Source organism: Rhinatrema bivittatum, chromosome 2 (genome assembly GCF_901001135.1).
Source record: "Rhinatrema bivittatum chromosome 2, aRhiBiv1.1, whole genome shotgun sequence".
NCBI lineage: Eukaryota > Metazoa > Chordata > Amphibia > Gymnophiona > Rhinatrematidae > Rhinatrema > Rhinatrema bivittatum.
Window position 1 is genome coordinate 152,784,212 of NC_042616.1, and position 27,194 is coordinate 152,811,405.

General features: G+C 41.9%; 1 protein-coding gene across 1 annotated transcript in view; it reads right to left on the reverse strand.

Annotated features, from left to right (window-relative positions):
• CACNB2 (calcium voltage-gated channel auxiliary subunit beta 2) overlaps positions 1 to 27,194 on the reverse strand; it is a 731,917-nt gene that overhangs the window by 699,099 nt on the left and 5,624 nt on the right. Inside the window, exon 3 of the mRNA XM_029588744.1 lies at positions 7,809 to 7,901. Coding sequence (XP_029444604.1) covers positions 7,809 to 7,901 — 93 coding nt within the window. The remainder of the gene's footprint in view (positions 1 to 7,808; positions 7,902 to 27,194) is intronic.

The window sequence follows — 27,194 nt, forward strand, 5'->3', positions numbered from 1 at the left end:
ATAAACTTGACAATTCTTCTAGAAACATTTAATTAAAATCCCTAAAAAAATGTCCAGGTCTTACAGGCTTTACAAAAACTTAAGTCTTCGATAGACTGGACATGTATGCACAAACTACTATCAGCTTTCCGAAAATAGTTACATTGCTTTTAACGACTGGGTAAATTTATAGCACTGTTATTAAGGGTCCTGTAAAAAAGAAACCGAGTGTTTATTTTATATGATTTACAGCATCTCTCTGAAAATATGCTTGTCTTTTAATGTGTTTATTTTACCATAACCCTGGTGACTTCCTAATTGATATCATTTTCAAGACTGACATGGGGCAGTAGCACTGCTTATGGAAGATCAAACGCAGCCACACATCAGTAAAAATTACACACTAGAATAATGACCTATGCATGGAATAAACAAGACTGTTTCCTGTGCTTCTGCGTCTGCAGCAAACATCGTAAAATCTGCCCACACTGTGGAACTGGGAAAGTATCCGAACTCCCTTGAGTCACTTGGGTTCCCACATCTTGTGTCTGCCCAACCTACCCCTAGCTCCATTCATTTTCCAATTGGGCCAATTCCCTTCTCCTCCCTCCCTGGCACAGCGGATTGCTGAGTCCCACAAACTCCCGGACCCCTACCTGCCAGATATCAAGCTTGCCCCTCACCCCCCACTCTTCTACAGAGACAGGCTGAACTGGAAGCAGGAGAAACAGGTATGGAGGAACTGGGAGTGCTGCATCAAAGCAATAGGGGAAGGAAAGAGGAAAAGCAGAGCACGGAGAGAAATAATAGAAAACAGAAGGAGGAGGGGAAGAGCAAACAGGAGAAATAGAGAGAAGGAATGAAAAGGAGCAAGAAGAAGGAAAGGTATAGTCCGGAAGAGTGGAAGCCGGCGAGAGGCTAAAAGGCATTGGGCCAGATTTTTTAAAAAGTGCGGGGGCGTAGATTTGTTCGCGCAATCCGGCGCAAACAAATCTACGCTTGATTTTATAACATGCGTGCAGAGCCACGCGCATGTTATAGAATCCAGGGTCGGCGCGTGCAAGGGGGTGCACACTTGTGCACCCCCTTGCACGCGCCGAGCCCTAGGGGAGCCCCGATGGCTTTCCCCGGTCCCTCCGAGGCCGCTTCGAAATTGGAGCGGCCTCGGAGGGAACTTTCCTTCTGCCCACCCCCCCACCGTTCCCTCCCTTCCCCTATCTAACCAGCCCCCCCCCCCAGCCCTAACTAAAACCCCCCTCCTGACCTTTATCTCCGGCACAGCTGCCATCCCTCAGCATGGCAGCTGTGCCGGAGGCCTCGGTCCCACCCCCAGAACGCTCCTTTTTGCAAGCACCGGGACACACGCGCGTCCCGGGGCTTGCGCGTGCCGCCGAGCCTATGCAAAACAGGCTCAGCGCGCGCAGGGGCAGATTTTCTCGGGTTACGTGCGTATGTTACGCGCGTAGCCTTTAAAAATCTGCCCCATTGTGTGTGAGGGGAAAGACAGGCTATAGCAAAAGTGGTTAGGGTAATATAGAAGAGCAGGAGAGAAGACAAAAAAAAGAATATAAATTAAGAAAAGCAGAGGGAAAAATGAATGAGGAAAACACATTATTCAGACACATAAGAGTACTTAATTTTCCAACTATTTCCGTGCCTAATAAGCGATGTAAGAGAATCCGAGGTCCTTGCTAGAAAACATCTTTTATCTGAACAAATGGCAAGTATTTGGTGGTTTTGTGGTAAAACCTTCTGTGGTCTTTGTTAGGGACCATGGTAAAGTCATAAGGCTAAGAAGATTTGAGATTTAAAGTAAGATAAAAGCATCAGTAATACACCCATATATTCTTACAAGCCTGGAACTGTGAAAATATCATGCAAATAAGGTATGTTTGATCATGTGACCCCCCCCCCCAAAAAAAAAAAAAAAGTTCAGGTTTCACCATATGCAAATGGCCATCTGGGATTGAGATTTCTAAGACAGAAAAGAGTTTCAGAATAATGCAGGAAGATAATAAATGCAGTACTATTTATAGGCATGTTTGTAACTGGAGACAGCGTAACAGGCTGCAGGCCAGTGTTTAAGGCTTGAAAGAGTATGTTTATAAAACCCTGACTCTTTCGGTGTAAGCAGGGGAGCCTGCAGTCTGTATCACAAATTCATCTGTAGTCATAATGCAGAATGTAGAAATATGGACCGTCGCCATGTTTGTAATCACTGGACTTTAGAATAATATCCGAGCAATGCAGAACCTTCAACAGTCAGTTTTGCTTAAAACAATGCCATTTTTGACAGTCTCAGTAACGCACTCCAAAACCCACTGAAAACTTTAAAACTATGCTTTGGCCAGCAGTTGGTGGCTACACTCCAGATATGGAAGAGCATGTTTCTACTGTAACCTGACCATCCTGTCGGGCTACCAGTTAAGACCTGGGTAGTTCATGTTCAGAGAGGCAGTGTAGGTTAGTAATTAAGGGGAAGCACCATTCGTACCCAGCCCCTCCCTTTGAGGAGTCTGGAATGGCCATCACCTTCGAGAGTCTTATATAGCAGCATCCTATAGGGAGGCAGTCCCTTATGGTTTGTTGAGAGTTAGGAGGTAGTGAGGAGTTTTGCTCAAGTTGTTTTCCAGGCCCAGTGAGAGGAGCCAGGCAAACCCTGCCTGAGAAGACTGACCAGGGTCGGGAGGGGTTTCCTTTTCCAGTCCACTCCCTGGCTGGCTAGGAGGTTTCCTCTGGGTATATTTTTTGGGTTTAAGACTTTAAAGTGGTAAGAACCTTGTAAGAGCCTGTACACAGTCTGGGCCCAGGGCATGGGGCTGTGGAGGATAAGGAAGACCTGCCCTCCATACCTTCCATGAGGAAGAAGGTGTCAGTGACCTGCTACAAGAAGGAACTCCGGTGTTTAATTCAGTTGAGAGAAAAAGACTAAATTCAAGATCCAGGAGGACGTTTTGGCTGCCCAGTCCTTCCTGTTTGAGGCAAGAGAGCAACATGCTTCAAGGGGATCCCGCCCATCAGGGATCCAGAAAGAAGAAATAAAGAGACTGTGTGAGAACCAAAGAGATCCTAGAAGACCATCTATCTGCGAGTAAAGAGAACTTGAAAATCATTGAGGACCCCCATCTGGGGTCAACCTGGGGAGGGAGACAATTTCTCTCTCTGTGCAGACAGAGTAACTATATATTTTTGCCCGTTTGGAAGGGGTTACCTGCCCATCTAAGGGATACCCTGCCTATCTGGGAACTCTGTTTTTCCAAGCCCTGGACGGTAGAAGTTTCCCTGGCTATGGTGCCAGAGGTTCCTGCACAGATTGAGGAAAGAGATTATAATAGGGAAAGGCTCTGTGGTGTTGTGGATTAAGTTGTTGGGCCAAACCTCATCAAATTTCAAACAGTAAAGACTTTGGTTTTTGGACACTGAATCAGTGGCAACCGTGGTTTAAATTTATTTAACACACACACACTACGACATACAGATACCCCTCTCCCAGGGGTGAAAACAAAAGACACCAAAGGGTCGCCCTTAGCACTCGGGACCTTGGAAGTAATCTCCCCCCGCCAGGAGCCTGTGTTTAAGCTAGCCTGGAAAGTTCCAGCCCAGAAGAGTCAAATCATTTTATGGCCTTATAGGGTAGCAATCTGCACCCGGGGATAGGGTGACACTACCATGAACTAAAGGGCCTTCATTGTACAAAATTAATTAATATTACCCACAGAAACGGGCAACTCCTAGTTCAGTGGTCCTCATCCTACTCCTGGTTTTCAGGATATCCACAATGAATATGTAAGAGATAGATTTAAATACACCATACCTGACAAGGACAATATTCAGACGATTTTATCAGGATAACTCGGTAGTTACTCGGGTAAATAAAATCAGCAGCTGAACATTGACCTTCCCCCCTATGTGGGTAAAAGCAGCCTTGCTAATTCACACTGCAGGTGCTTTCACCCAGCTTGCAAAGGGGCGGAGCAGGGAACAGGGCTGGCAAGCATCCCGGGGGGTGTTCATTTTGAAATCCCCGCATGCGCTTTATGATGCCAACTTTGCGCCCGATTTACAAGTACTTCTGGCGCTGCCCAGCCCCACGGGGAGTTTCCCCTTTGAAAATCTGCTTGCAGGCTCACAAGTATAAAAGTACCCGTGGGTCTGCTGCGTGCATTGCGGGAATGCTTAAACTGCCCCCCAGTATGTAAACGTCTCTCGTGCACATTCGTTGTGCTGAAACCCAGGTTGGCCGAGTGGATCCGGAGGATCAGATTAAGAACTGCGGTTCCAGATGGGTGGAGTAAAAAAAAAGAGATCAAGGTGAAGCTGGAGGGTCTCCTTTATTCTCCTTCCTCTCCTGCCTGTACCTCTTCTGCTACCAATTGGTAAGGGTAACACCGAAAATGAAAAACTATCTTAAAAAGATAAAACCTTAGGAGCATAAAACTTTGATTTTTTTTTTTTTTCACTTTACCAGTTGGAAAGATATCAAATATGTCTGCAGTCTAATTATCAGATTTAATTTTTTCCAACACTTGGCTTAAAAAATAACTACAATTTGGTAGGGTCATGTTTTCACAAAAATCTTTGTAGACAGAAAAAAAAACTGGGGTTGAACTTGATGACATGCAACCGGGTAGAGCATTTTTTTTTCTACAGTAAATCTCAACATATGCTATGCCAGATTCAGCTTTCTATAAAATCTTGCTATTTCGTGTGTCCTGAAGTCATTGATTTTTGTGTTTCATTGGATTTAATCTTACAATGGATGCTGTTTTAGCAAGTTTCTTCTGTGACTGAATGAACCTATCCACGGATTTCCTGAGCAGAGCTCAGCCAATTGGGGCAGAGCTGAAGCCTTGACTGGTATTCATCCCTCCTGCCATGCAACTTTTGTGCAGCTTGAAGTCAGCCAATCAGAATACAGCTACTGGTTGTGCTACCATTCTTCCCGCCCCCTCCCCCACACACCTCTTTGTACAATCAGGTTTACTTTCTTTCCTTGGGCTAACATTTTAGGATGGGAAAATAAACTACAGTTTCTGAAATTAAAACTCCTTTCTCCTTCAGCTGAATTCAACTGAAAACATATACAGTAAAAGCCCTAATATCCAGCACTCAGCCTAGCGGAAAGCTCAACAAACCAACATCCAGCAGCAAAACCTTAAAAAAAAAATTTTTTTTTTGTGCTGATAAGAAGGTTTAAACAAAATGCTAATCAACATCAGGGAACACGGTAGCTTTCCTCAGCTCGGAGCTCCCTTCACTTCTGCATCATCCTTTCCCCCTTCTCTTCTCTGCAAGGGACAGCAGAATAGCTTCTCTTTGCTATGTTCTGTGCTTTGTCCACACCAGCATCACCTGCTCCCATCCTGGGCCCTGCAAGATGCTGCCTGGAACAGGAAGCAGGGGGGCCTTCAGATAACCAGCACATTCAATTAACCGGCAAGGATTATTCCCTATGCATGATGGATACAGGCACTTTTGCTGTTAGGACCCAAAAAGCTCTGCCTGACAGATCCTACAATTCAAGCTGTGGCTAGCAACGGGATGTTCATTATAGCAAGAGAAATGGCACTGAAAATCTAAGCAATTTATGTCATAGGATAAGAAAAAAAAACATGTATTTTATTTTAATTGTTCCTATGCAGTGGACAGTAGTCAAAACCACCAGTTTACTAACTTGACTAGCATTAGGATTGACGACGTCGCAGAAACTACTATAAACAGCACTTCTGTGAGCTTTCATATCAATCTAACACTCCCATGCAGGGTTTCTCTCATTTTCTAACAATACAACACAGGATTCTAGATGTCAAAATAGTTTGGCTAGTACGAAACGCATTCCTGAATCTCATTAAGTAATTTTAGTGATCCAAAAGAAACAATCTAACCTTACCAAAGAACCCATTATTGTTTTCACACAAAACACAAAAATAAATATAAAGCATGTAATAATTATACTACAGCAGAGATGGATGAGTTAGCAATGGCTTGGCTTGTCTCCCAGGATATGGCTGATTTGGGCCTGTGAGCTTCACAATGCTCAGCAAAGGCACTGTTTCATCAGCAATTTTCCCGCATCACATTGACTCATTATTTCATGGGAAGCAGGTCCAAATGTTACCATTTGTTTCTGAAAGATCATCTGACTATAAATATTTGTACATGTTGCACAGATTGAGCTGCGGAAATTAAAATTGAGCAACAACCAGTCCAAGTCCAGGTCCTCCATCAAACATCACCAGCTCAGAAATCATCATCATCCAGAGTTAATAATAATAATAATAATAATAATAATAATATAATTCATCCAGCATCCTCAAATTAAACCATTATTAAAATGCCTTTAGCCCACATATTTATTTTATTTATTTATTTAACAGCTTTTAATATACCGGTGTTCGTGCAAGCACATCACACCGGTTTACAATAAACTTGAGAAAGGAGGAAATTACAAAAAACAGGGAGTGGGGGAGTGGAGCAGGAGCGAAAAGAGGGGGGGGGGAAAAGGGGGGAGAGAGGTAAAGGAGGAAAGACAGCAGCTGAGAAAGGTACAAGGAACATATCAGTATTTACAGGATAGGTTGCTTAATGAGGTTAGAACAAGGTTGATTTTTTACAGCGGTTAATGAGGAATAAATAGATTATATAATGATAAATATTAAAGCTTAATTACAGCAGTTATGGTGGATTATATAGATAACTTATTAAACAATTAAACACATATATATAAAGTATTAGCTTATTTACAGCAGTTACAGCAGGTAATAACGGAGTCTTGATTTCGACATATAGGTTGTAAGTTTTAACTGGGTTACAGTGGAGCACGGTGGGAGGGTGGCGGGGGTATAGGGAAAGGGTAGGGGGAGGGAGGGTGGGGGTATGGGTGGGTTTGACGGGTGAGGCTCGGGTGGATTCAGGGTGGTGAGGCAGGGGAGAGACAGGGGGGAGCGATTGGGGGGGTTTCAGGGGGGTAGACTATAGGGGGCCGGGGCAGATTTAGGGGGGTGGACTACGAGGGGCTGGAGCAGTGGTAAGCCTGTCGGAAGAGCCAGGTCTTAATGCCTTTTTTGAAGATGGTTAGGGAGGGTTCAAGACGGAGGTATGTGGGGAGGGAATTCCAGAGGGCGGGGCCTGCGATGGTAAAGGCTCTTTCTCTGGTGGTGGATAGGCGGGCAGTTTTGAGGGGGGGAGTGTGGAGGGTGCCTGTGGAGGTGGATCTAGTCTGGCGGGTGGAGAGGTGGAAGTGGGGCATTTCTTTAAGCCAGGGGGAGTTGTTATTGTAGAGGGTGTTGTGAAGAATAGTAAGGGTTTTGTATTGGGAGCGGAACTGGATGGGCAGCCAATGTAGGTCTACTAAGATGGGTGTGATATGCTCTCTTTTACGTGTGTTAGTAAGGATACGAGCCATGGCGTTTTGAAGAGTTTGTAGGGGTTTGATGGTGGAGAAGGGGAGGCCTAGTAGGAGGGCGTTGCAGTAGTCCACTTTGGAGAAAATAGTGGACTGTAGGACTAATCTGAAGTCTTGAGTATGGAGTAAGGGCTTGAGTTTTTTGAGGATCTGGAGTTTGTAGAAACCTGCTTTGAGGAGGGACTTGATGTGTGGTTTGTGTGGTAGGAGGGACTTGATGTGTGGTAGGGCCTTATTAAAATAAAAGTCCTACCACAGGCACAAAATGGAACAAACCTTTTTAGAAACAGGGCCTATACTTCTCAACATTATAGTATCCTATACTCATTTAGCTACCAGTCTATCATGACCAAACAAAATATATTTGTTTATGCAGCCAACAAAATTGAACACTGCAAAAATAAAATAAAAGATGAAAACATACCTGTCGGACAAAACTATTAGAGGTAGTGTCAGATGATGTGCTGCCATCAGACCCTTTAAATCTGTTTTTTCTTCTAGCCCCTTTTCCATAAGCCTGAAAAAAAGAAGAGAGTGCCACATTATTATTGTACATGAAGACCTGCAGTATACTGTCGCACACATATACCCAAAACAACTGCTCAAAAGACTACTAAAATCACAGTGGAACTTGCATCAAACATCTGGAGTAAGGGTGACAGGAAGACAAGGGCAGGAAAGAGATGAAGATCTGTATTCACTCATTCAAACAGCATGCTTAGGAGTGAAATAGGAGATAGATATGTCCACATAAGTCCCTTGGTGAACAATGAGGTATCATTGAGTCTTCCATCCCTCTCAGCCCCTCCCAACCTGGAGGTTCTGGATTGAACAAGTCACCCTATTTAGCCCAGCCATTTTAGATGGTTTGGTGTTACACTCTGGTGAGGCCTCCCAGCCTCACCCTGCACCTTCAGCTCAAAGTGATACCTCATTGTCCACATTCTGCCCACCTAAGAAGTCAGGCAGAAGCTCGCGTGCTCTCTCAGAGCGTTGGCATCAGACAGCCTCACCAGAAACTGTAGGGTGAATGCCAACCCCTACCATGTCGCCCCTGCCAAGTGAGCCAAAGTTCTTCCGGTCAGTAAATTCACCTGTGAGCTGGTTTTCTCATCTTTAACAGAGAGCAAAAGAAATATTTGCTATGTCTGCCAAGGGCTGCATTCAAAGTCATTTGAATGAAGTTGAATAGCTGATTTTTAACTCCTTTTGATATCCATGGAACCTGACTGACATTTCCCTCCCCCCTTCTCTAAAGCTCCTGTGTGCCACCATAGAACTGAAGATGACTGATTGTCCTTCACAAAGGTAACTCCGTGATTTCATTAAGCATTTCAGGAACCATAAGCTAGGCTGGCAAAAAAAAAAAAGCCCCTTTGTGTAGTCCTACCAGAACTGGATGATTTCTTTCATATCTTTTTACACTATTACGAATTCTAAAATCTTTTGTCCTTCTGACCCTTTTTTGTTTTTGGCTCCACAGGTGTGCTTGACATAACTGCACACATACAACATGCACATCATATGCATTGTCTATACAGAAATAAAGCTTTCTTACGTGGTGGAGCGAGGCTGATTTGGGAGGGGGATTTAGACGGGACAGGGACACCATTTTCCCAGCAAACCTCTTAAAGTGTGCAAGCCATTCACATTTTTGTTCAGTTTGGAATTATAACAACCAGATGAATCCTCTTTTTCCTGTCTTTTTTGAATTATGTCCTAGGAGTTGAAAAGTGAAGGTACTGAATGCTTCTCCTACTAACCCATTCCTTCCATTGTGGATCAAATATAATGAAGGTTGTGTTGAGCTGATCATTGTTACATGACTAAAAAGCATGAGTGCTGCATAGTTACTGATGGACAAGGGAGGGGAATTAATTGGAACAATATTTAATAATATATGCCTATCTCTGAAGCCTTTAAACTGTCAAAATACAGTATAAGAAAGCACATACACATACTCCTAATTATCATGCAATGGCAACACCTAACAGCAGGGTTCCAGCAGGCTGCCAGCCAAGAACTGCGAGGTGGGAGGAAATATAAAAATCAAAATACATAAAGTAGTGCAAAGAAGTCCCCAAGTAATTGTGTGTGCCACTAGGTCCCTGTAAAAAACATTAATATTATGAGTCTTCCATCCCTCTCAGCCCCTCCCAACCTGGAGGATCTGACTTGAACAACTCACCCCATTTCTTCCAAGCCATTTTAGATGGTTTGGTGTTAGTCTCTGGTGAGGCCTCCCAGCCTCACCCTGCACCTTCAGTTCAAAGTGATACCTCATTGTACACACTTCTACCAGAGGGTTCTTCTCACATTAATTACAGAGAGACAGATTTTAAGCCAGATTTCCTTTTGGGGCAAAAGGGCTCTCGACCAGAGGACTGAAGCCATGTGAGCCCACTCTAAACCCTAGGTGAGACAAGCACCAGTGACACCCGGCTGAGAGAGACAGTGATGGCTGAAGATGTATCCAGTTTTACCTTTTGGAAGGATATTTTGGAAGTGTGTGGAGATTTTTCAGATCCACCCCTCCCCACAAGGATGCAGACTGGAACAGCCTGATCAAATTTTGACTTTTCCTTCAAAAGAAGTCCCCAATAATAACAAATAAGGAGAATGTGCAAGATCAGGAGACCTCAACCGGATCTCCACCTATGGGACCAGGACAGGCTGGGTGTCCAGGCAGAATATGAGGCAGGTAGGACTGTTTTGCTGTGAATGTGGGGATCCCTCCAATAGCATTCCCAGTTAGCCGCTGGGTGAGCTTGGTGCATGTAAAATCACTAGGGTTGTGCATTCGTTTGCAACGTATTGGCAATCTGCAACGTATATGCCATATTCGTATTCGTGGGGGGCATGAAACGTATGGTGAACCCCCACGAATGCAATGTATCACTAACGAATAAACCCCCACCCTCCTGACCCCCCCATCCCCAAGACTTGCCAAAAGTCCCTGGTGGTCCAGCAGGGGTCCTGGAGCGATCTCCTGCACTCAGGCTGTCGGCTGCCGGTATTCAAAATGGCGCTGATAGCCTTTGCCCTTACTATGTCTCAGGGGCTACTGGTGCCATTGGTTGGCCCCTGTCACATTGTAGGAGCAATGAATGGCTGGCGCCATCTTGTGCTCCTACCATGTGACAGGGTACGATCAATGGCACTGGTAGCCCCTGTGACAAAGTAAGGGCAAAGGCTATCGGCGCCATTTTGAATAAGGGCATCAGATGGCCTGAGTGCAGGAGATCGCTCCAGGACCCCCGCTGGACCACCAGGGACTTTTGGCAAGTCTTGCGGGGGTCAGGAGGGTGGGGGGTTGTAGTTAATTAAATTTAAATGGTTGGGATGGGGGGTTTTTTGGGAAACAAATACATATGTAACTAATGAACGGATCGGGGTCCCCCGAGAACAGATGCAATGGATTTGGGTCCCGACGAATACGAATACCAAATGGGACGAATCCATCCCTGCTGCACATCCCTAAAAATCACCATGGGAGCTCTAGCCAAATGCCTGAAACCAAAGGAAACCTACCTACAGAGAAATACATACATACCAGCAGTCAGATGTTACTTCAACATTATGAACAAATGGACTTTTATTTAATTATTACCAATCAGTAAACTTTATTTTAACACCCAAAGCCTGGTCCTGTCTGATTTGTCCCAGCATCTCATCCCTTGGGATGCAGCTGCTAAAAACACACACTTGAAATGAGACACCATGGACCAGACCCTAAGCGAGGGCGTCCCCCCATGAAAAGAATCCCCCATGGGATAGAGAGTCAAGCATGGGAGTTAACTGCTAGCCAGTGCAGCACTGAAGAAAACGATATGTTTGTGTGCCCTTGAGACTTAAACCACGTGAATGAAGGTTTATGGCAGCAAATCCGAGCCCAAATTCCAACTGAGTTAGAAGTTCAAAAGATCAAAATGGGATTGCCAAATCCAAAAATAACAATACAGACACAGTTATGATTTTAACAGTCAATAAAACTGGCCACAATAAGATGAGAGACATAATGGGGGTAATTTTCTAACTGCTCGCATTGGCACAAAGTTTGCAGGTACCTTCTACCCACAGAATATGTCACAATTTTCAAAGTGTTAAGTACAAGTGTACTTTCACTTTGGAAATCATCTCAGGAAAACTGCACACATATACATCTACTATTTTGTGTGGGTAGTTTTCTGAAGAAAATCAAAAGTAGAGGTGTAAGTGTAAGTTCCTGCCCAGCCCCAGCCATGGGAACGCCTCACTGTGGGTAACGTTAAACATGTGTAACCTGCTTTCAGGGCACATAAATTGACTTAGGGTCTGATGCCTGTTTGTGAGCTGAGCATTGGTCTCTACGTGGGCTGAAAAACAAAAAAAGGTTAAGCAGATGATGGTGTAATGGATCTAGCTCAGAGGCAAGGATTGCAGTTATTATGCTGGACAAGGAAGGTCCAATCAAATGCCTCTTTCCCCCTCTGGGACCCATCTCCGCTTGCTCCCCAACTTCTTCCACAACTGATAACGGCAGCCTCAGTCACACCCATGCCTTGGGGAAAAGGAGGGCCTCACTCGAAAGGGAACCTTCAAACAGAATTTATTTCACAATTCTGGGGTTACCAGCAGTCAAAGTAAAACTGATAAAAATCATGATTTCTCAGGATACGCAGGTTTCTATTATCATTAGTAGCAGAAACAACAGGAAAATGGACCACATCTCCCCTATCCTCCAAAAACTTCATTGGCTACCAATCCACTATAGAATCATGTATAAATCCATCAACATCATATACAAGACCATCAACCAACTCACACAACTAGATCTTCAAATACCATTTAAAAAATACACTTCTGCCAGACCTATTAGGGAATACTACAAAGAGTCACTCCAAATTCCAAATGCCAAAACCTATCAACATAAATCTTTGAGTCTCAGAGCCGTCTCTACAGCAGGTCCAGTTCTGTGGAACTCTATACCACCTGATCTAAGACAAGAGCCATGCGCTCTAACATTTAGGAAAAGACTAAAAACTTGGCTTTTCAAAAAAGCATTTCCAAGCCTTGAATAAAATACACTCATCAACACAAACTGCCATGTAACCTCTGGATCCAAATAAGAATCCACCTATCATAATCTTATCACTATTACGTTTTGAGTTTTATCATATCATCACCATACTCTACTGTGTCATATTGATTCTCTTGTTTATATTACCGCTCATATTTATGTACCGTCACATTCATGCAAATAGGCTTATTTACTTACTCTGCTGCACTATCACTTTAATTGTGTTAAATGTAAATATTGCATTGTTTAACCTCTCCCCTCTTCCAGTTCCAAGTTAATTTTCCCTGTTATATTGTAACTTTCTCACACCTTTTAATTGATTCTCTGTATTTAAAGTTCAAATTTGTATTGGAAATATTTATTACGTTACGCTATACTTTGCACACATTGTTATTTGTAAACCGGGTTGATGTGATCCCTATCATGAAACTCGGTATAACAAAAATAATAAATAAATAAATAAATATTTCCTCAAAAAATCTCTTTTAGTATAGTATTTATTTTATTTGTAATTTCTTATATTCCGCAGCCTCCACAGTGTGTTTGGTATGGAGTATATGACAACCATACATAATACAAATTAAACAGTGCAACATGTCAGTCTACAGCATAACATATCACATGAATATAGTAACAAATGCTAGCTAAAACATTTAAACAGAATGCCTTAACCTGCTTTCTAAACATTTTTATATCCTTAATGTTGCGTAATTCAGCAAGCAAGGCATTCCACAAAAATGAAGCCAAATGAGTGAAAGCCTTACTTTATGTAATCTGCAATTTACAGTCTTGCACAGAGGGTACACCTAATAAATTTAAGTCCTGAGACCTCAATAATCATGTAGGAGAACATTTCCATATCTTGCCATCTAAAGCACATGGATATAAAACAATCACTAATATCTTAAATCAAGCTCTCCAATTTAAGATAACTCCTGCAAGACTGGACATATAGTAAAGTAAAGTAAGATGGGAGAATTAGAATGTATAGCAGTGGATGATGACAGACTTAATTGGCATTTCAGAGACATGTGGAAGGAGGACAACCAATGGGACAGTGCTATACCGGGGTACAAATTATATCGCAATGACAGAGAGGAGCATCTGGGAGGCAGTGTGGCGCTTTATGTCCAGGATGGCATAGAGTCCAACAGGATAAACATCCTGCATGAGACTAAATGCACAATTGAATCTTTATAGGTAGAAATCCCTTGTGTGTCGGGGAAGACTATAGGAGTATACTACCGTCCAGCTGGTCAAGATGGTGAGACTGACAGTGAAATGCTAAGAGAAATTAGGGAAGCTAACCAAATTGGTAGTGTGGTAACAATGGGAGACTTCAATTACCCCAATATTGACTGGGTAAATGTTTCATCGGTACATGCTAGAAATGGATGGAATAAATGACATTTTTATGGAGCAATTGGTTCAGGAACCGACAAGAGAGGGAGCAATTTTAGATCTAATTATCAGTGGAGCACAGGATTTGGTGAGCGAGGTAACAGTGGTGAGGCCACTTGGCAATAGTGATTATAATATGATCAAATTTGAATTAATGACTGGAAGGGGGACAGTAAGCAAATCCATGGCTCTCGTGCTAAACTTTCAAATGGGAAACTTTGATAAAATGAGAAAAATTGTTACAAAAAAACTGAAAGGAGCAACTACAAAGGTAAAAGGTGTGCAAGAGGCGTCGTCATTGTTAAAAAAAAAAAAACCTTCCTAGAAGCACAGTCCAGATGTATTCCACACATTAAAAAAGGTGGAAAGAAGGAAAAACGATTACCGGCATGGTTAAAAGGGGAGGTGAAAGAAGCTATTTTAGCCAAAAAATCTTATTCAAAAATTGGAAGAAGGATCCAACAGAAGAAAATAGGATAATAGATAAGCGTTGGCAAGTTAAATGTAAGACATTGATAAGACAGGCTAAGAGAGAATTTGAAAAGAAGTTGGCCGTAGAGGAAAAAACTCACAGAAAGCCAGTGAAGGAGTCAGTTGGACCATTAGATAATGAGTCAGACTAAGGGTCCATCAAGCCCAGCATCCTGTTTCCAACAGTGGCCAATCCAGGCCATAAAAACCTGGCAAGTACCCAAAAACTAAATCTATTCCATGTTATGGTTGACTATTTTCTTAGTCAACTTAATTAATAGCAGGTAATGGACTTCTCCTCCAAGAACTTATTCAATCCTTTTTTAAACACAGATATACTAACTGCACTAACCACATCCTCTGGCAACAAATTCCAGAGTTTAATTGTGTGTTGAGTGAAAAAGAACTTTCTCCGATTAGTTTTAAATGTGCCACATGCTAACTTCATGGAGTGCCCCCTAGTCTTTCTATTATCTGAAAGAGTAAATAACAGATTCACATCTACCTGTTCTAGACCTCTCATGATTTTAAACACCTATCATATCCCCCTTCAGCCGTCTCTTCTCCAAGCTGAAAAGTCCTAACCTCTTTAGTCTTTCCTCATAGGGGAGCTGTTCCATTCCCCTTATCATTTTGGTCACTCTTCTCTGTACCTTCTCCATCATAACTATATCTTTTTTTGAGATGCGGCGACCAGAATTGTACACAGTATTCAAGGTGCGGTCTCACCATGGAGCGATACAGAGGCATTATGACATTTTCCGTTTTATTCACCATTCCTTTTCTAATAATTCCCAACATTCTGTTTGCTTTTTTGATTGCCGCAGCACACTGAACTGACGATTTCAATGTGTTATCCACTATGACGCCTAGATCTCTTTCTTGGGTGGTAGCACCTAATATGGAACCTAACCTATAGCATGGGTTATTTTTCCCTATATGTATCACCTTGCACTTAACCACAATAAATTTCATCTGCCATTTTGATGCCAAATTTTCCAGTTTCACAAGGTCTTCCTGCAATGCTCCAGCAATTGTTTAAATTATGCACATTTATCTCAGTCATGGGCTCATTCATTTTCTGCTGAGGGTACAATTATAATAGTATAAATCCTATCTGAATTTAGAAATTCCACACTTAGCAAAATATAAGCATGGAAATGGTTTTGGTAAAGGTACTATTGCTTGAGAATCTGCCTTAGCATTTCATTTGCTCATTTTGGAAAATATGAATTGACTTCTCATGGCGGTGCTCATGAAAGCTCTCAAAAGTCAGCAGATACATGTTTTTAGTCATGCTTGATTCCCATGCAGGCCAAATAAAGGACACAATGGGACTCATTTATTGAAGGTTTGCACCTTCAATAAATAAGTCCCATCTCAATCGATGAAAAAATATGTACCAGATTCTTCAACGCAAACACCCCATTTATTCAGAAATGGCAGGAAAAACATTGGCACAAACTTTGAATAAATGAGCCACTGTATCTGTTGAGATCTATAGAAGATTTGAATCAGGCCCATTACCCTTCAAAGTGCTAGTATTGTGAAATATAATTATTTCACTATTGAAGTTCATTACCAAGCAATACACGATATACCATGGTCGAATGAAATGCATGTATTCTGTACTACAGAGTCCTCTTCTCCTAGTGATATTGACAGGTCTATTCTTCCCTTGTTTTCATTCAAGAATATTAAAATTACAAAATCAACACTATTACAACGTCACTGAAAAGAAAAGGCAAACACTATACAGCAACAGATATTTTGGTTTCATTTAATGTACAGGGCGGGGGGGGGGGGGGGGGGTTGTTCTTTTCCAAGTGTTAACATATTAATTGGAAAGCTGAAAGTGCAGTACTGCTTTTGTAAGCTGTGATATCTTTGAAAGGCCCCACAAAGGTATGAAATTTACACAGACTATAGTTTCCTCCAGGACCAATACATCAACTAAATCTTCACACTAAAGGGCAATACTACGCTTAGAAAATGCCCAAGGAAAGAAACTTCAGCAGTCTACAAAGCCTACACAATTCAACACTTGCTAGCGTAATAAATGTATCATCTCTACCTAATCTACTTTGGTGATTATTTTTTTTAAATGTTATTTTTGGTGTTCCAACATGGTACACCAATTCTATCCTCTGAAACCTCTGCTTAGCGACCTATGCCAGGGATGGCCAACTCTGGTCCTCAAGAGACACAAAGAGGTCTAGTTTTCTGGATATCCACTATGAATATGCATGAAATGAGATAGATTTGCATACAATGGAGGCAGTTCATGCACATCTCTCTCACGCATATTCATTGTGCATATCCTGAAACCCAAACCTGTTTGTGGTTCTTGATGACCGGAGTTGGCCACCCCTGACCTATGCAATAAAGCTTATTATCATGCACATTAAGGCAATTGTGCATGTATTAACAATGACGTTATGCAAAAATCCCTTAACATGTACACTACATTGGACTGAAAAGACAGCTTGTGCACACTAAAATTAGCAGGCAGGTAGATGTTGTAGAACAGGTTCAGCCTCACCGGAAGACATAATGCTATAATTACTCATATGCAGATGAGATTTTAGACTGACGCAGATCACAGTTGGTGATCAAAATACAGGCCTGTGTTGAGCGTGCTGTTGAATCTACCATTCGGGTTGTAGGATCTAACCCAAGTGACCCTTAAAAGAGCTGTATGTGTCAATAAACAAAATGGTTCTGATCCAAAGAATATGGACCCTGGCTGGAATGTCTTAGACAACGAACTCCTCTTGTTTCATATAAAGGACATTGTTTAAACTAGCTAACATGGCTAACCATATATACATTTTTTGGGCTGCTATAGCCTTCACAGACACTGTATCTGGTAAAGCAGCACATACTGATCAACAGGCTGTGTCTCCCAGCATATCTATCATCACATGAGCCTAAGAGTGAAAAATCATCTTGTAATCACCCACTAATAATATACCCATGGACTGTGGCATATTCAATCGATGCTCACTTTTGGGGAATAGTTGGCATTTACATCTGATCCCGGGAGCCATAACAGTCTGGGGAGAAAGGATCTAACGAAGAAAAAGAAGGAACCTAAAGGAGGCAAGGCCTTTTGTCCTGCTGGAGTTTTCTTTAAAAATCCCAGTCCATGCTGCTTCAAGATTCCTGAATGCCACATTGGTACACTCCCTGTGGTCCCTGCCTGTATACAAGTGTTGCAAGCTAGACTAGCCTTTAAAGTTTTATTGTTAGCTTGAAATCTCCATCTGCCAGTCGATCCTCGCAGAAACCAATTTGTTAGGGGAAGAACAGAGGATTTGGGCTCCTCCATATGGGAGATCCAGATGGTGTGCTCCTAGAATATATATGCCTCTGCCGTCATCTTAGTGTATGGATTCTTAATTGATTTACTTTGCTGTGGGAAAGTTTCTGTGCTGTCCCAACTTTCGATTATTTTTCAGGGAAAAAGGACTCTGGGGTTCTCGCTGACAGAGGTCTTGGTAAAGAACTGGAGACAGAATGTCTTGCCCCTGTTTTGGTCCAGATTTTTGGAGACTTCTGTTGACTGAGAAGAAAGGTTTTCCCATTCTTCCTATTAGGGGAGGGCAGGGATAAAAAATTAGTTTTCATTTTTCAGTTCGTTGTCAGGAGATTTTTTTCACATGCATTTCAGTTCATGGAATGTTTGATTAATTTCATTCATGTAAAAAAAAAAAAAAAAGAATCAAACATAAAAAAACAAAAATAAAAATGAAGAAACAAATGAAAATGGGGCCCCCTGACCCCACTACCCCTCCCTTTTACCCACTCAGAAAAATACTGGGGCCAGGATCCCTCTGGCCACCACTTAACCAGTCCAGTAGGGATAAGTCAACGAGGTCTCGGTCTTGTGTAGGCCAAGACTGAGGTAGCTCATTGTGACCTCAGTCTCAGCCTATGCAAGGCCAAGGCTTTAGCCTAGGCCGCAACCTGGGGGCCGCGGCCGAGGCTTTGCGAAGGCCAAGGTCACGGTAGGTAGCCGCGACTTTAGCCTATGCAAGGCTGAGGCCTCTGCCTAGGCCAGAGCCCAGGCCTGACACCGCAGCCCGACCTGAAGGCCAGGTCCTGACACCTGGGCCTCAGCCTAGAGTCAGGCCCAGGCCTCAGAGATCCTCTTCTGCTTCTTGTACCTTCAGCTCTTTTATGCCAACTGATACTATCCACTAGAGTCACACCGGAGTTAATTAACTCCAGCGCATTCACCCCAGTGGACAGCAAAATTTTGATGGAAAGAATCAACAAGTAAATTTGGGAGAAAGTTTACACTGTCTTCATTTTGATCAACTGGATAGGGGAAGGAGATAATTTACTAAGAAACTGGCTTTATCAATTGAAGATATTTACTGGAGTAGAAGGTCACAAATGTATTCATACCACTGATTGTAAATCAATTGGACTTTAACATCAAAAGCTATAAAGAATTTTTCATTTAATTCTCCCAAATTATCAATAAAACTGAGTTGGAAACCAGCCCAAGTTCCAGCATGATCATTGCTGCTGAATATTTAATGTGATTATCAGTACTGTGTTCAAAGGAAGTTAAAGGGTGACTTGGAGTAAACAATGTAAAAGAGCCTTGAAGTTGTTCCCCCCCAGGGAGCCCTGGATTCTTAGAGCTGAATTAACACCTTTGGCGAACTGAGATTTAAGCCTTTGGGTCCACTCTCCAGGCTTTCCCACTCAGGGGTTACATATGTAATACCTGGGCCTGGATTACTTCTATACTGGTTAGTTAACTCTGCAATACAAGTATGGCTTGGTCTTGATTCTGATACCAGTGACATAGGCATTTACCAAATCCAGAATGATTTGTAGCTAATGCCTAACAAGTCTGAGTCATGTCTCATGTAACTATCATCCATTGTGAATTATAGCATGGCACAATAAAACTCCACACTAGAAACAAAAAAAGGTGTAATGTAATTCTGTCCCTAGTGAATTCAGATTTATTGGCTGGAATAGAAGTAGTCTCAGCTAAAAATACAACATGTGGCTATTATGCACCCTGCGGAGTGCAATCTTTAGGCCTGCAAATTTGTTTATCATTAGGATGCTGGGGCTCTGTTAATTAATCGGCCTATCAGGATGCTGTTTTTGCACTCTTGACATGAGCACTGAAGTTTCTCTTTCCATCTGAGTGTGGCAACTCTCTACCCTTCAGCAATTTGTTTAAGCTTCTAAGTATAGAAGTTAGGCTGCAATATCGATCCTTTTGAGAATTTACTAGGGCTGTATACCTAAATTTAGGCTCCTTAATTTAGGACCCTAAAAAATTGGTGGCTAAGGGAGCAGAGTTGGGGTGAGAAACAAATTTAGAAGCTTAGCACTGATTTTCAGCACTAGGTATCTAATTTAGGAGCATAAATTTAGGCAAATGAATAGCAGATCTAGATTTAGGATGCTAAATTTATGAGAATTTTCAGCTGAAAACTTGGGCCCCTAAATTTGGCTGAAAATAGGTGCCTAATTTAGGTACTTAACTTAGGAATCTAAATTTAGAGGCTCAGGTTTTTGTTTGTTTTTTTACAGTAATCCAAAAGAACTGTATGTGATGGTGATGTAAGACTGATATGCACGGACCAGGAGAGAGATCTTGAGGTAAAAGTATCTGGAAATGGCAAAACAATGTGACAAGGCGATAGCTAAAGCCAGAAGAATGCTGGGCTGCATAGAGAGAGGAATAGCCAGTAAGAAAAAGGAGGTAATAATCCCCTTGTACAGGTCCTTGGTGAGGCCTCACATGGAGTACTGTGTTCGGTTCTGGAGCCCGTATCTGAAGGGGGATAAAGACAGGATAGAGGCAATCCAGAGAAGCACAACCAAATTAGTGTAGGGTCTGTATTAGAAGATCTACGAGGAGAGGCTGAAGAATCTGAATATGTATACTATGGGAGAGAGGAGGTGCAGGGGAGATATGATATAGACTTTCAGATACCTGAAAGGTTTTAATGATGCACAATAGTCAAACCTTTTCTGTTGGAAAGAAATCAGTAGAGCTAGAGGTCACGAAATTTAACTTCAGAGAAGATGACTCAGAACCATCAGCAGGAAATATTTCTTCATGGAAAGATGGTGAATGCCTGGAATGCCTTTCTGAGGGAAGTGATGAGGACGAACACAGTGAAAGAAATCAAAGGGGTTTGGGATAAACACTGTGGATCCCTAAAAACTAGAGGATGGAAAGGAAGAAAAGAGTGTATGGAGGTAACTTACCAGTTACTACCCTTAACCAATAAGCCTACATACTATTAATGCAACTCCATCATTGCTCTCTGCTTCAGAGGAAAAGGGGAATGGGATTCAGACAGCAACCGAGGGCCCCAACTTTTATGGTCTAGGGAAACAAATGGGGATAACCTTCTGGTGAAGCAGTTACTATCCTTAATCAATAAGCCTGATACTTTTGATGCAACTTCAACGTTTGCTCTCTGCTTCAATGGCAGGGGTAACAGGGAATTGGATTCAGACAGTAACCAAGGAGAGCCTTGACTTTCACGGTCTGGGAAACTGATAGGCATGGGGGTATCCTGCACTGCGCAGCAGATACTACCATAAGCTTTCTGGGCAGACTAGATGAACCATTTGGTCCTTTTCTGCTGACATTTCTATGAATATTGGTCTCTGAGTTTTCAATTGCAAATAAAATAAAATATATAAAAACAATAGCCAGAAAGATTGGTTCACAAGGGACAAAATTATTTTTGTATATTAATTCAAATTTGGACTGTTGTTCACTTTTTTGATGTTCAGTTTCTGATGTCCCTAAATATATATTTCTTTGTGCTAATCTAGTTTGGCGTTGATTGTGAATATATCGTTTTGTGCATTCATGTATCACTGCCGTATAAATGAACGACATATGTAAATGAAGCTTTAGTGTGCAAGTAAATACACAACATACTCTTCCAACTACTATTAACTATCTGCTCGCTAAAACCAAAATTGCAACATTTGCCTCAGGCCACATGTTGTTAACTTTTTAGTATACATGGCTCAGCACTGTACACACCACAGTGTAAAAAGCCAACGACTCTAAGAAAGGACAATGTCTTAGATTACAAACAGATAGCATGGTTACCATGATTGTTGCTATTCTTGATGGCTTTTGCCTTGGGATATCATACTTTACTCGCATTCAAGGTGCTAAGCTCATCAACACAAGATTAGAGTTATGAGCAGAGGATAATCCCTTCTTGGCATTTTGGCTGACATTAAAAAAAAATAAAAGAAACTGTGGAATTCAGGGGTTAACGCCATTCCACCCAACCCTTCTATGGGGCATCATGCTGTAATAGCTATTGCCAAAGTGGAAAGATTAAATCTATTCCATAAAAAAAAGCATAAAGCTGTCCTTGATGTACTTGAATTAATGCGCATGATATAATAGCATGAACATGCCATCAGGGAAACGTTTTAGCGTGCAAACACTAAAAGTTACTGTATAGCCCATTAAATGGCATTTTAATGTGCACATTAAATTTTGACCGAATTGCAGACTAAAAAATGTTTAGCACGAGCTCTATTGTATAGGTCCTTAATGTTAATGGATACTTTAAAGGATTAATAAAGAAAGTATATTTCTTCTAAGATGTCGCCTCTCCTGAGGCACAATTGCCTATTGGCACGGGGAATTTGATCAAAGCTCAAAACTTCTGACAGCTTAAGTAAAAGCCTCCATGTCTGAAATGAACTTGGATGCCCTGCTCGGTAGTGCACAGCGCAACAACCAAACCATCAAACTGGCCCTGATGAAAGATGTTTCACCCTGCAAACCTGGCTTTTATTTTGACTGGGGATCATTGCTTCACCAGCCTATAAGGTCAATGGAATGGGAGATTTATAGTACACATCCCTCTGCCAGGTCATTAGTAACCAAGAAAGCAGTCTGGCAAAAATAGCCACCACCAACATTTTCTCTTCATCACTGACAAGTGAAAAGTGTTCTGCGGTGCTAGTATCCATGTTTATTTCAGGTATTCCAGCTCCTGTTAACAGCATCCGAATTTTGTAGTTGCCATGGCTACTACTATTGTCTTTAAACAGTGAAGGTTAACAACTGCATAGAATTCTCATAAACTGTAATCACACACGAGTTACATCTGCTCTGGGGTTACAGGAATTCACCCAGTTTCTTTCTAGAAAGACTTTCTAAATTTGTATGTTGTTTGTTTTTTTTTTTTAACTGTAATTTTATGCTTCCAACCTCCTCATTAGGGATGTCGACAACTATTTTCAATTACGTAGTCAGTGCCTCCTGCGGTGGACATGCCTCCCCCAGGCAATAACCACGCCCTGCAGAGACCAGGCCTGGATTTGCCAATAGGCACACTAGGCCGTGCCTAGGGGGGCACAGCAGGCTAGCTGAAAATGTGCTGCCTCTCGGCTGTGCTGAATCTCAGGCAGCAGAGAACAGCCCTCTGCTTCCTGCACTAACCTTTCCCCTCCTAGTGCAGAGATCAAGAGGAGAAGGATGAGGCTAGAAGGGACAAAGCATAGAAAAACAGCTCTGTTCCCTTTTACAGCACCCCCCCCCCCACACACACACACACACACACACACTGCACAGCCCCCACCATCCTGTGCTGGGAACAGGAGGAGAGGCTGAGGCCAGAATGCACAGCAGGGAGCAAAGAAAAGCCCTGCTCCCTAATCCAGCCCTTCCCCTCCTGTCATTCAGGAACACGAGGGGAGGAAGTGAGCCTGGAGCAGACAGGCCTAGAGCAAAGAACACTCTGCCTTACATTTTCTGCTCTGTGGTCCTCTGTTTGGGGCAAGGGGAGCGGGGAAGTAGGGTGACAGCGCCAGCAGTGCCTAGGGGGTGGCAAAATCCTAAATCCCTCACTGGTACAGACCCCTGTTCATCCTGTTTTCATTCACTGAGGCAACAATTGTAAACAAAAGTCCCTGTACTAGTCCATATTTGTATATCTCATACATAGCCTCGCACAGCTTTTGAGAATGCACCCCCACCACAATCCAGATACAGGAATGTGATTATATAGTAGAGATGTGAATCGGAACTGAAATCCGAACCGACTCTGGTTCCGATTCACATCTCTATTATATAGTAGAGATGTGCATAAAAAAAAAAATGTTTTGCGCCAGTTCGTTTTTCGGTTTGGCTGTGGACCATTTCGGTCCACCCCCGAAATCAGGATTTTTTTTTCCATTGCCAATTTTGTTAAAAAAAAAAAAAAAAAGCCGCAATCCTTCAAATTTAACTAAAGGGAAAGCCCCCCCCCCCCCCCGATCCCCCCACGACTCACTCAATGTCGCTGGTGGTCCAGTGGGGGGGGGGGCCAGGAGCTCAGAGCTATGTCCAGGTCCCGGCTATCAGCTGCCAGTATTCAAAATGGCACCAGTGGCTCTTTGCCCTTACCATGTGACAGGGGCTACTGGTGCCACTGGTGCCACTGGCCGGCCCCGGTGACATGGTAGGAGCAATGGATGGCCCATGCCATTTTGAATACTGGCAGCTGACGCCTGGGAGCTGGAGATCGTTCTGAGCTCCCGGGCCCCCCGCTGGACCACCAGGGACCCCCTATCGTTTTTTTTCTTCCCGAGATGCAACAAAATAGGAAATTTCATTTTTATTTACTATTTCGTTGCAAACAACTGCACATCTCTATATTCAGTACAAATAAGACCTCACTCAAGCTGTCCAGAAAAGAGAGAGATCATTTCTACTAGCAACAATTAGGGATGTGCATTGTTTTTATGATGAAAGGAAATATCGTATGATGTTTCCTTTTTCGTCATGTATCGGGGGTCCCCGAAAATGATAGGAAAAGCCCACAAAATTTTGTGTGGTTTTCTATCGTTTTTGGGGGGGAAGGGCACACAGAAAGGGCCATCCATTGCTCCTACCATGTGACAGGGACCAGCCAGTGACACCAATAGCCCCTTTCACATGGTAAGGGCAAAGGGCCACCGGCGCCATTTTGTTTACTGGCAGCCAATGGCCCGAGAGCGGGAGATCGCTCCCAGGACCCCTGCTGGACCACCAGGGACTTTAGGCAAGTTTTTTGGGGGGGGGTCAGGAGGGTGGGGGATTGTAAATAATTAGATCTGAAGGGTTGGGATAGGTTTGGGGGGTGTTTTTTGTAAATAATTAAATGTGAAGGATCGGGGTGCATGCTAATGGGTTTGTGTTAGTGCGCACTAACGGAAGCTAGCACGCGCTAACTCCCTTTAGTGTGCACTAAACCGGAAACAATTTTATACGAAAAAAAAAAATGCTGATCCGTGGGAATACGAACTTTTCCCGCGGCTACATGAAACCGAAAGCAGAAACGATCGGGCACCCGATGCACATCTCTAGCAACAATCATGCTTGTTGAGGGTTGTTTCTCAATATCATTCCCCTTTTTTTTTTTCAAAGCCTAAGAGCAATTCTGTGTGCACTCAGGGCTCGATTTATAGTGGTTCCATGAAAAATATTTCTGCATCTTGGAAAGTTAATCTCATGGTCAGATATTTTATTCATTTGTTTGCAGGTATTAATGTATTAGCCATATTAATAACTTGATAGCACAAAGCTGCTAATGATCAGACTCCACTGTACTCTGTAAACCATCCACCTAGCTATTAGTCAGATGTGTCAGGTTCTCTTACAACAAGCTACGTTGCCATAGATGAAAAAACATACAACACTCTTATGTTTAAATTCTACTGCTTCTTAAGATACCAATCATATTATGCAAGGTTGTATCTTTTTAAAACAGGAACACGCAATATGCATTTTGAATCATCAAATGAGACCCAAAGTTAAAAAAAAAAAAAATCATGAAAATAAAAAAGCTTTATTTTTATTTTCTGTGGTGTAAAATTATCATTCTATCTCTTTGAAGGCTTTATTAAAAAAATATTCTTTCCATAGGTCTCAAATGAGATAAATCCTTCCTTTCTGAACAAGACCTTTAGAGTACAATCAAAGGCTGTAGAAAATACTGTGATATTAATCAGTGCCCTCATGACATGCATAATGGTCCAAATATTGCATTAGTATTATAAATTAAATGTATTACTTCATAGTCCCATTACAATTAATAAATGACTTCCTACAACTTCCTACCACATTCTTCATGGGTGACACCATTGTTAATAATAATGTTTGAATAAACTGCACAGACTTTAATAAGGCCAGCTATAAACGTCCCATTTGACTTTTTTTTTTCGTGTTTGGGGGGGGGGGGGGGGAGAAGGTCGAGGAGGAACAGTACTGTTGGTAAAATAGTAGAATTTTTTTTAGACATGATAGCAAAATATTAAGTAGGAGATCAAATTGTCAAGCAGCCCTCTTTCTCTAGAGTTTGCCTGAACTTATCTGAATGGTTCCCAGGAGATTGGTTACATTTAAAGTTCTGGGAGTTGAAAACAGACCATGTGTCCAAATTTGAAAAAGTCTTTTCATGGTTTTTTGCCATACCACATTTTAATGGAAGAAAAACACATTTTGGGGAGCCAACTACTTCCCCTTCCTGATATTTTTATGTTTTTACAAATATTTTATAGACTTAAAATACAACCAGAGATGAAATAAAATCTTGATTTTTCCATAATCTGTCATAGCTGCTGTTTGTGGGAACTCTCGCCTCTGCTTTTCTTGTCCATTTTACCTACTCAGAGAGGATATTTTAATTTAATTTTTTTTGTATTTCTGACAAACATTACATCAAACTCATTTGCTTTCAGAGCACTATCAGTCCTTGAACTCAGGATCTGAAGCTAAGCAACCAGAGGATTAGGTAACATCGTAAAAAGTTTGCAGTTATTGTACATCTGTTTCATCTTACTGAGACGATAAAAACTACAGGGGCTGCATGCCCATACTGGGACACCTTCAGTCCTAAAATGCCACTGATTTTAAAGAAACAAACACTTTCCTTCTTGTAGATGAACTATGCAGCAAGTAACTGTATTTTTGCAATCAAAAATAATCCAACAACAAATAAAACACTTGAATCTGGTTTTAGCCTGGTGCTATGTTCACAATGCAATACGATGACGTATGAAGAAAGGGAGTCAGCAATGACTGACTGACTGACTAAATAAATTCACACACACACACACACACACACACACACACACACACATATATATATATATATATATGATTTTAGCCCACCTTCCCAGGTGATGTTCAAGGCAGCTTCTAGCATTATTAGATTTCAGGTACAACATGTCAGTGCCCCAGAGAACTTACAATCTAACTGGGCACCTGAGGCAATAGGAGATCTTACAAATACTTTATTTTGCTTCCACATATATTTTTTTAATCTAAATTTTCAAGAGAATGTATGTTTTCTAATGCACTTTTGTACCTTTTCTTTGGTTTTTGGCATGTTTTTCTCTGCCTGGAGCATTTGGACAATCAAGCTGATAAAAATGTAAAAAAAAAGAAAAATTTAAATTCTCTGTTTTGTCTAGGGGTAGCTCTTCGTTGAAATAATCTGAGTAATTATAGTTCTCCGCCAGAGAAAATCCCTCAGGAATAGCACTTCCGGACATCACCAGCAGATATCTCATGTAGTACAACAAAGGTGATCACAATCATGCTGATAGTTTGCAAAGCCATAATCAAGTTGTTTTCTCACCTTTCCCCAATTGTTAATTAATTTCAAGGTCTGGGTTTTACAGAGCATCTTTTTTTAAACTTCTGATATTTTAAATAAGACAATGACAAAGAAACATTGTTCTTCACATTTAATGATAGTTATGTTTTAGATGTGACTTAGGTTTAATACAATTTTAGCACTTTTTTTGATCTCTGATACTGCCCAACCAAAGATTTATCACAGTAAAATGTCACCTTTGTCCAGTTTGAGATTCACATGAAAG